Source organism: Melospiza georgiana, chromosome 10 (genome assembly GCF_028018845.1).
Source record: "Melospiza georgiana isolate bMelGeo1 chromosome 10, bMelGeo1.pri, whole genome shotgun sequence".
Classification (NCBI taxonomy): domain Eukaryota; kingdom Metazoa; phylum Chordata; class Aves; order Passeriformes; family Passerellidae; genus Melospiza; species Melospiza georgiana.
In genome coordinates, this window is record NC_080439.1 from 8251646 (window position 1) to 8262345 (window position 10700).

At 42.6% G+C, this 10700-nt stretch overlaps 1 protein-coding gene across 1 annotated transcript; it reads right to left on the bottom strand.

The window, feature by feature from the left end:
* Positions 1-3674: 3674 nt before the first annotated feature.
* On the bottom strand, positions 3675-10309 carry AHSG (alpha 2-HS glycoprotein). The gene is made up of 7 exons (XM_058031005.1): positions 10041-10309; positions 8614-8724; positions 7389-7473; positions 6409-6572; positions 6011-6124; positions 5141-5221; positions 3675-4302 (listed from the first exon to the last, which is right to left on the bottom strand). Exons 1-7 carry the CDS (start codon positions 10242-10244, stop codon positions 4027-4029), a joined length of 1035 nt encoding a protein of 344 aa, XP_057886988.1. The 5' UTR covers positions 10245-10309; the 3' UTR covers positions 3675-4026.
* Positions 10310-10700: the final 391 nt, after the last annotated feature.

Genomic DNA, 10700 nt, shown 5'->3' on the forward strand with positions numbered 1-10700 from the left:
GAGATAACAGACCTTTATGTTGGAGCTGTGTCTCTTTATAAACTTGTGCCCCCTTTTTATTACAGAATGACCATCACCTTTAAACCTACAGCTGCAACAGTAAACACTAAGTCAATGATTACAAGGTTTTACAGAAGTGTTGTTGCTCCCTCTGAGACCAGACAGCACTTTTTCCCCCTGGCTTTCTGTCTCTAATTTGGACTTCACTGGGCAGATCATGCAATTTTGACCTCATGGCAAGGGATAAGAATACACATACAAAGCTGCTTCCTTAAGAAACCAGATTTGCTTGAATAAATCTATGTGCAGAACAGGTCTGGCTCCAATTCTGTTCTGTCAGTGATCCAGTTCTTCTGCCAAATGAAACAAAGACAAAGGTCTCAGTAATTTGAACAGAAAATGGTAAATGCCACAAGGTTGACTGATTTTGCAATTTCTATTTGTTAAATGACAGTTTTAAACAAATATATTGACTCTAATATATGCAGTCAGTTTGGTTGTGATAGGAAGCTCAGTTTGGATTCATTCTGTGAGCATTTCCACTCATCTGGATACCTACAGTTGAATGCTACCCCTTAGCCCTGGAGGCATTGACACCCCTCGAGGGTCATGGCAAATTCTTCCCAGAGAAACTTTAGTTTGAAATGACAGCAGTGTGCCTTGTGAATAACCTGTCAGGAACTCCATGCTGGAGACAAGAGGGAATAACTTTACAAGTAGCTTCTATCTTGAAGATCTGGAGAAGTGACAGGGACCATTACTTGAGGAGGATCCTGGTGAATGTCACTGGTTTTCTACTAAGGGGCAACTCTGCAGCATTTCACCTTGAAGGATACCAGAAGCTGGGTTACCATGTCCCTGGCTCTTATTTTTTGTCATGGGACTCTGTGATTGCAGCTTTCTGCTGGAGGACATCCAGTACCTTTAGTTTTGAAAGTTCTGTTGAATGAGGAAGAAAAAATGCAAGTGAAGGGCATAATTGCCTCTTCAATGTTACTGTGATGTTTGGAGTAGTTAAAGATTTCTATATTGTCACTTTTTTTACTGGCTGTGTAAAGAATCTGAGTCCAGAAATGTTTAAAGCATCTGGAGACAGCAGAATGTGTCCCAGGGAATGTGCACAGAAAGCTGGGATTATAGATACAGCCAGAAGAGCTGCAGCAGCACTGGAGCTGAAACTCCTCTGAGAAGACATTGCTTGGTGGCAGAGGTGCAAAACCCCACTAGCAGGGCAGGAGGGGCACATGGCTGCTGGAGTGAGCCCCTCTCGTGTTGGGTGAGGGATAATGCACAGACTGTGTCCCCGAGGGAGGGGAGACAAGGGCTCAATGTTGGGAAGCACTGCTGTAGCCATGGTACAGGAACCGCAGCAGCAGCAATGCAGACTCGCTCCCATTGTTCCTTGTGCCTGGGGCTGCTTCCCCTGCGGCTAAGGGATAATAACTCATTTTCTTTATCCTTACAGTGCATGGCATTTCTATGGAGATGGGTGCCAGTTAGTGCTGGCTGTGTCGGTGCTTCTTATAATAGGGGATTGTTATATCCCTGACTCTGCTCTTTGTACTCTTCCTCTGGCTGGAAAGGAAAAATTTCTCTGTTGAAGTAGCTGACCTCAAAACATGGACACAGCTGGGAAATCCGAGCATGTTCAGCCAAAGCAGCACATGAAGTACATGAACTTTTGCAAAACAGGGTCTGAAAAATCTGAAAAACATTGTCTGCCAGTGATGCAGACCAGGCAAAACTCTTCATGCTGCATTTCAAGGGAGGAGGCATTTGTATTTCATCTACCACCATTTCATATGTCTCATTGCCCAGAGAATTGATTATTAAATACTGACTCTGTTACTAAGGCCTAGGTGCATGAAAATGGGGCTATACTGGTGGGAGACAAAGTGATTGCTTCAAAGCAGTCATGGAAAACAGATCTGTAAAGGGGCACAATGTGTCCTTAAGAGGACAAGTGCTAAGGAGAAAGAAGAAGTACGGCTACCAAAGTGGAATGTACACAGAAATTTTTTTTCTTCCTGTTTTAGAAAAAAAGGGATTGGTTTCACCAGCTATAGGAGAACATCTGTGAAGTATGGAGCCTGCAGATGTTTCTGCTATATATCTTTGCTTTATGTGGTTTGAAAAGGCAACAAGAAAATGCAGCATTTCTGGATTTCAGGGATCCCCATAGGTAGGGATCCCTTCTATAAACATTCATTCTACCATCAGAAATTTTTCTAAGCCTGGAAAACACTGTCTGTTCTATTAATTAGTTCCTATTTCATTATATAGAAGACAATATCTATAGTTAAGTAATGATGATTCCTAGTTTTGAAAAGTCTCATGTATCTGGTGTCACAGGGATCCAAAACTCAATAGCTGCAGTTTCATTAAATCCTGTGCTGTGTCTCATGCAGTGAGATAGGAAGACCTCCTATCTTACTGCATTAAGAGATTTCTACAGCTTAATACTAGCACTTTTTGAAGAAATGGCTGCATGCAGGTTATACTGGAGCCACTGCTTTACAGAGGAGCAAAAACTCCCTGAGCCACTGACTGGCTGTGCCTGGTGCAATTGCCCACACCACACTTCCTGCAAAACTCAGCATTTGCTGGAATGTGAGAGCAGCTACCTTCACAGGAGAGCTTGCCCTCAGTGTGCTGCCATCACATCAGGCTGTGGTTCATAGAGTCTGGGCTGGTTTTTCTTTCTTCACACACCCAGCTGAAGCACTGGTGCAAGTGCCAATGACTTTTCCCTTCCCCACTGGCACAGCAGAGCAGAACCTCTCTGTATTGTGAGCTGTTGCACTATCACCAAGAGCAAGTGTTAGTTGTGTTGCTTACTGAGTACTGGATGGTTGTACCTGGGAGAACAGGACAGGTTATTTGAAAGAGTTCAGAAATGACATGTGTTCTGCAATTTTTTGCTGCCTGCATGATAATTATCTTGTAGCAAGTGCTGTTCCTGGTTAAACATTCATGACTGTCTTTGAGACTGCTCCCCAGGGCCTGCAGAATTCCAGTCTGGCTGGCAGTAAAGATCCTTCTGGCCCCAGCCCCTTATTAATTCTCTACCTAGAATAGATTCTGCCTCTAACATGTGCCAGAAATTCAAGGAAGATTTGACTGCTAGGACAATGGTAAATTGCCATCACTGTCAGGGTCCTGTTATATGAGATACATGCCAGTCATATACTTTTTATTCCCTTGAACTGGCATTTCCTCATATGCACACAGATTGTGCAGGACCCCACGACTGCACTGCACCTGTGTGTCTGCTGGCAGGCAGACAATGCACATGCATTTGGCTGCAGGGATTGATGCTTTCAGCCTGCCAGCAATCACTGTGTCCTGACTCTGTTCTTTTCATAGACATGGATGCTCTTGTGCCACGTCCAAAAGTTTTGAGGTACTTCTGGTGGATATCAAAAGTAGGTACATGGTAGGAAACATTATAGGTGGAAGGGAAAAGTACTTTTTTTCCTGCCACTTTTTTAGTGCTATTGGTGTGTGATCAAAAGAGAGGACTGACCTGATTTTCCGCAGTGCTCAGCACCCACACATCCCAGTGAAGCTGATGAGAAGTGCAGGAGCTTAGTGTTTTTGAAATCAAGCCCAGAATATGACTCATAATGCTGTGAAGGAGATACTTGACAACTAAATGAAAATATATACAGATAGAAGGTAGCAAAGCTTTGAACATTTTATTGTGAACTAACCTTTCAGGTGGTGTTTCTATCACAAAGCTACAACTGTTGTATAGCTCTTACAACAGTTTCACTGAAACAATGTTTTCTGTATTTTAACTAGAGAATCCCTGTATGTAAAGTAAACTACTGCTATATGTTGTAATAATCTATATTTTGGAGCAGGTCTTTGCAAGACCCTGACCATAGCTCTGCCCTCTGGAGGGTAAAACTCATTCAGGCTGAGAGTCACGTGTTCTCAACTATTTGTAGTTGATGTTGTGGTCTGTGTGTTGCTGCTGCACTGATCCCTCAGTTTGGCTGCATTGCATGTCTGAAACACAGCCTAGATATCGAAATAGCGAATCCTCCCAGGGCAGGGAGGAGGAGGAGGCACAAAGCCAACAGGGCGAGGGACTTTGTCATGCTGAGCAGCCTCTGCAACTGCTCTCTTTGCTACTGGTTTTGCTGGGAGCATGGAACGGAACATTTCTGAAGAGCTGGATTCAGATGCAACAGGGTTATTGTGGAAAAGCCCAAGATTGTGGTTTGTGACACCCACAGCACTGGGCGCCAGTCCTGCTGATGTGTCTTGACCTGGATGAGCGTAGGTAACTCCAGGCTGGAAAAGAAAAACAGCTCATGTTGGTTTTCAGGGGTTTGGGGTTTGTGATGTACAGGTAATTGATACCTTACTAGTTACCCTGCTCCTAAAAGCTGCAGGCCTGCAACCCAAGTTCAAATGTTCCTGACTATCAGGAAGTCTGATTTGCATTGGAACACATGCACAGGAACCCAGGAACACATTTTTTATAGCCAATGATTCATCAGGACCAAATTCTGTGATATATGATCTTTCAGGGCCACCTGCACAGCTGGTGAAACATTCAAGACCAGCTGTCTCATTTTCTCTTTCATATACCTCTTAGACAGCTGATTACTGTTGAGCTACCAAGAGCTGTTGTCCATAGGAAGTATCCAACAACCACCTAGTCCTTCTGAGACCAAATGTGAGCTAAAATACTGGAGAGTACTCAGGTCGAGTGCACGTTTCCCTCCCCTTGCTACAGCAGTGCAGGGACAAGGTCCCTGATTTCAGTCATGTCTAAGGACTAAAAGCCTCCAGCCCCACAATGCTGATTTCTGTTTTACATTTATCTGCCCCATCCCTTTAGCAGAGCAGAGTTTGGTTCCCTTTGCCCTGACAGACGTGTGAATCTCCCAGATGGTCAAGAGGGCAAATTGTGTCAGGCATGGATGGCAGACATGACTTAAATCTCAGCACAGAAATCCATAGGATAATCAGGAGCTACCTTACCTTGGCTTTTAGGATACAAAGTTAGGTTATCACAAGTGGCTAATGCAGTCTATAGTGAAAAAGTAAACTCAAGATGATGCCTTGTAGCAGTACCAGTAGGCTAGGATACCCAGGAAAGCAAGGGAGTATCTGGAGCTGGTACCTGATGTCCATACAACTGGCAATCCACCTGAAGGTCTTGTGAGGGAGCTTTTACCATCACTGCTGTGCAGAAACCAAAATTCTGGCAAAGCAGAACACAGTCAAGAGAAAATAGTTAGAAAATAGAGGGAGGCTGCATCAGAACTTTTAATTTCAGCACATTTAGAAATGGCTACTTGTTCTCATGTTCTATCTGAGCAGTAAAGTGCTTGCATTTTAGCCTGCTGGGCTTAAAAAAAAAAGCTCTTTAAATGCATAAGCAGCAAATAAGGGAAACTCCTGTGCTCTTCTATAGTAAGATCTTTTGTATGTCTGGATATAAGGGAGGGAAAGAATATATAAGAATTTAGGTAAAGAGCTCCCACCCCCTAAAACTGCTTAGGACTCAGTTTCATCAGAAATAGAAGAATTTTAACATGGTAAAGTATACAGTATAATTCTCAAGAGCATATATATCAGAACTGAGTGCACTGGAATTGTAGGAGGGGGAAACAGTCTGTTTGGTTTTTTTGTTGTTTTTTTTTTGACTGTGAACTGTTCAGTACAAAGAGCCTGATTTTCTCAGGTGCTCATTTTAAGAACAAACAATAATATATAGTCTATTCATTGAAAACATTCTGTCTCTGGTCCTCAAGCCTTTTTCAAATGTATTCAAATCCATGAGAATTCAGTCCAGATACCTCAGAGAAAAGAGATAGGTGTGATATAGCTTTAAGAATGACATATTGAAAAACATATCAGGATGGTACACATCTCTTGCACTTTGATCCCCACAGGGGTCTATTCCTGCTCCAGTGCAAGCACATCCCAGCATGATGCTGCTTTTCCACCTCAGAGCTGGGGAGCTGGGGCTGATGTCTGCCATACTCACAGACTGATCCTCAGGCAGCAGCTGACAAGCTCCCACGTTGGCTTTAGCTTCTTGTGCAGAGCAGTTTGTGGCACCCACAGCAAACTCGGTAACAACAACGTGCCCTGGGTGATACTGATAAAATAGGGAAAATGTTTCACTGACTTTGCACTCAGAAACTGCAGAGCTGCTGAGAAAAGATAAAAAGCAAATGTTGTGGCTTCATCTCCCACTGGAGTGAAAGGGAATCCTGTGGCTAAAATGACACATAATAGTTGGGAAATTAAAAGCAAATCAGGAGGGCAAATTAGAGCAAGCAAATTGTGTCTTTTTGCAAACATAACTAGGTAGCAATGCACAATTACTGTAGATGAAATATTATGTTTACATGAAAGGCTAGACATAGCTGTAGAAATCACCTGTATTTTGGCTCTTCCAATCTCGAGGAGTCTGAGGTAAGAATCAGTGGTTTTGCTGTTGTAGTCATTGAGTGCAGCTGACACAGTTTCTAACACCTCTGTGTCATTCATTCTTGCCAGCAGTGGACAGTCAGGGCAGACTTTGAGAATGTCTTCACTGGAGTCTGCAGGAGGAATAGATCATGTTTTGATCAGATTGCAAATTGTTTAGAAAGGCATTATAGGCCTATTCAGTAACACAAAGCACTGTTTAAAAGCCTGTCCCAAATTAAAGTGGCAGGAATTTTTCCAGTGCAGGCTATAGATGGCAGTGTGTCACACGACTTGGCCATTCAAATCTTTCTGTGGACTTCAGTAGCACATTTTATATGTTCTTACTCAGTTTTTAGAAAATTTTCTTTCTGGAAATCTGTGACAGCAGTGAAAAGGTGCTTCAGCTCACACAAGGAATGGTAGAAAAATGAAGATACTTTACCTCATTGGAGTTGCATTTGTTATTTCAGTCATCAGTTTTGACAGTAGTACTGAAGACATGTTGTACAGAGCAAAGAGATCTCACACTGAGCAGGCAGAATAGACATTCTGCTTTCCCATGGCAGTATTGAAAATGCTGGATTTAGTAAAGAAGCTGCATCTGCCAATGGCACTCTGATGACCAACAAGTGCAAGTAAACTCAGACCAACATGGAATCAAATTCTTAAGATTAAACTGCTGACTGAAAAGACTCAAATCTGGGACTTGCTCCCCAGTTAGTCTTATAGTATCTTAGTTGTCACAGTAAAGAGGAGCAAAGAGAAACAGTGGGTTTGTAAGGGAATGAAACCAGAAAAGAGGGCTGGATTTAGAAAACCCATTAACTGTTGTCCTTTATGCCATATTTATACCCAGGAGTTTAGAATCAGAAAAGCCACTGAACTGTAACCACTGCTATAAAAATACTCCAGCCTCTAGATTCAAATCTACAGAACAAAGCCTTTACCTGCATGTGAGTGGCATTTGCTAGCAAGTACAGATAATACCCCATCCACCTTCTGCAGTTTAACATCACAGTCACCCTCAACTGCCTAGAGAGAGACAAAAATCAAAGGGTTACATTGTTGGATTTTCTGATAAAGGGCCACTAAATTCAAAAGAACAGATCCTGGCTGACCATTCCTGGCAACATCAGCCTGATGGCAAAGGCACTGCTAGGCATGTCCTGATGTCTGTGATTTTGTAAAAGGCAGATCAGAGCTACAGAATCTGGATCCAAATCTGGATCTCAAAAGTATCAAAAATACCAGGGTAGCAGGATTGTGGACATTAAGTACAGGTTTGTCTCTCATATAGGGCAGAGAATATGAATACTTATGAATTAAGACCTTCCACAGAGCTCTTTGATAATGTTCTCACTAATCTCAGCTGGTCAGTGGCCATGGTAACAGCAGAGTGTGCTGCCTTGTGTGAGCAACATGATCCAGTAGGGAGGAGATGTCAAAGGCAAAGCTGGAGTCACTGGGAAGAGGGAACAGTTAGAGTTACCTCCCCCCCGATGGAAAATAGAATCTGAGCCCTGATGAATACAGGGGTAGATCATGATTCATATTTAGTGAGCTCTGTGAATTGGGCCCCATTCTAGAAACAGCAGGCTCAGACAACATTTCCACTGCTTTGGTCAGGAAAGCGTCTCACAGCTGGATCACACTTGCATAAGAACAAAATATCTGAGGCCAGTAAATTCCAGTTGAGCAGTACTTCAGAGGCAGAGCCCTGTCTGAAGGAATAGCTCATCTGCAGTTGTAACTAGGAAGAGAAGCCTTGGTGGAACTGCAGCAGGTAACAGCCCACATGTAGCCAAGGGAAGGGTATTTTTGCACACACTGACAGCCTGCCCTGTCTGTGGTTTGCAATGAGGCAATGACATGTGGGCTGAGTGAATCTGGAGCCCCTGTAGAAGGCCCCAAGGCATTCATGGACTGTGTGTGGGATGTTATGTTAGCAGAGATCTGTCCTCTCCAGATAACAGGACATGAAAGAAATCCAGGAGTGAAGTCCTTCACGACATGAAGGCAGTGAAGTCAGCAAGGATGTTACAAGTGGTTGGGTGGTTAAAGGCTGTTACAAGGATATGACATTAGCTTGGGAATCTGGTGATAGCCTGGCCTTTGGCATCAACATATTGAACATGCACCTTTGGACCCAGCTGGTAATGTTCAGATACTCACATGTTCTGCAAAGCTCCTCACTGAGCAATTTGCAAGAGGTGTAGGGCTGAGAATAGGGCACGTGGTCTCCAGTAAGTCAAGTTCAAGAAATATGATGTCATTATTTGGCCCCTGAAAGGAAAAAAAATAAACCATTGGAATTGATGTAATTTCTTCACAAAACATCACCAGATTTCTTCCCTGGGGCTGCACTTCCTCTGTTGCTCACTATCATGGGTAGCTCCAGGTATACAGCAGAGTAAATGTAAAGGTCTTTACTTTTAACTTTATAAAAGAACAGGACTCCAAATCTGGAGTAAGTCAAGATAATCACACTGAGTTTATTCCTGCTAATAAGGAACAGGCTCATAAATTTGGCAAAGTCAAGCTTGTATGAAGTGAGTCAGTTCTCTTAAGTTAACTTAATTTTATTTTGTTGGGTAGTTTTTAAAAAAATCAACAGCTTTCTGATGAAAAAAACTTCATGTTTCTATAACCAGATACCAAACAAACCCCAGTGAACATTGACCTGCCTTGTTTAGTGCATTGGAATTACACTGAATTGTTCCAGTTCATTTGCATCTGTAACACAGGACACAGTTCCTTGGGTTCTCTAGGTCCAAGATTGATTCTGATCAAATCATGAGTGATTCCATTTAAACCAATTAAGTCATTTTAGTGTAAAAGCATTAATATGAGCAAAGCAGTGTCACCAGTGTTTTTGTATGGGCAACTCTGGACACACTTCTAATCTCATGTATGTCTGTTGTAGTCTTTTCTAAACTTATCTTTTGGCATCTTCTGTTTCATAACAAGTAGAAAACAGCTATGGAGTTTCACTCATGTCATTGTTTGACTATTTTCCATGTTTTAAGAGAATCAAATGTTCTGAATTGGCACATACATTGTATTTGTGACCTTTTTATGGCCTTTCTAGATGCCTTCATTGATGGCAATAGATCTGTGGGAGAATAAGCCACAGTAATTTCCATTTAGACTCCTTGGTAGCTCAATGGGACATTAGGTAAAATTAATGCCTACTACAACATCACAAATAGCATGGAGTTTTGATAGGTATGTGTTTAGCCAATAAGTAATTACCTGCATCTCAAAGATTATCCTCAGTTTTTCTCCAGATTAGCTATACTGGGCTTACAAATCAGCACCTGGGATGATCTGCCCTAGCAAACGTGCTGCATTTGTAACCCGAGCTCTTTCTAGCACTGTACAAAAACATCTGAACATTTCTCCCTCCCCCTCTGTTCTGCTCTTTGAGAGATACATTCCACTGACCTGGATTCTCCACTGCTACCAGGTGTCCTTGCCCCATTTAAATCAACAGAGCCATGCTGATTTCCCCATGTGAGGATACAGCCCTTGCAGGCCCTTGGTGATTTCCAGGCGTCCCCATGTGAGCAGAGTGCTCTGCCTGCAAGCTCCTCACTTACCTGGGGTACCACACGGATATCCTCGATTCTGTTCAAGGCAAACTTGTATCCATGATGACTGTGGCCATTAATATAATTCACAGCAACTTCAGCTGCTGCTTGAGATTCTGGGTCATCACAGCCCAAGGGAGCAGGGGGAGCTGCTGGTACAGCTTTGTGAATTGGAAGCTGAACAAGCAGTATTAAAGCTACTAGTGCCTTCATGGCACCTGAGGAAAACTGATCCCTTTCAGAAATAGAGATCTAAGAATACAGCTCAGATGGTAGCTACGTAGCGGGAGCTGGGGCCTCATTTATATAGTACATACCTCAGATTTACATGAGCACACGTCTGATATTTGTCCCAGTTCCAAGAAGCATTGCAAACAACAAAAGAGAAAAGTAAATGTTAGGACATCAAGCTGACTGATTAATTTTGGCCAAAGTAAATTTTATCAGGTAGGATATTGCGAAGTCTGCTAAAGCTGCTTAAGAAGAAAGCGTCAGCAAAAATGTAACACAATTTTTAGACACTTCTACCAACCAAATACTGTCCATGTAAGAGGAATGGGATCCCTTCTGTTAAATGTGTAGAGATGCTAGTGCTAATTAAGCTTTCTTGTAAACAGGACATTCTGTTGGGGCCCAAATCTCACCAGACACCAATCTAAATTGTGAGAT

Coding starts and splice junctions, on each gene's coding strand:
- AHSG (XM_058031005.1), bottom strand. CDS start 10,244: ATGAAGGCACTAGTAGCTTTAATACTGCTTGTTCAGCTTCCAATTCAC. Junction 7,474..8,613: donor TGAGGAGCTTTGCAGAACAT/GTGAGTATCTGA, acceptor GTCTCTCTCTAG/GCAGTTGAGGGTGACTGTGA. Junction 4,303..5,140: donor GCCAGTTGTATGGACATCAG/GTACCAGCTCCA, acceptor TTTCTTTTCCAG/CCTGGAGTTACCTACGCTCA.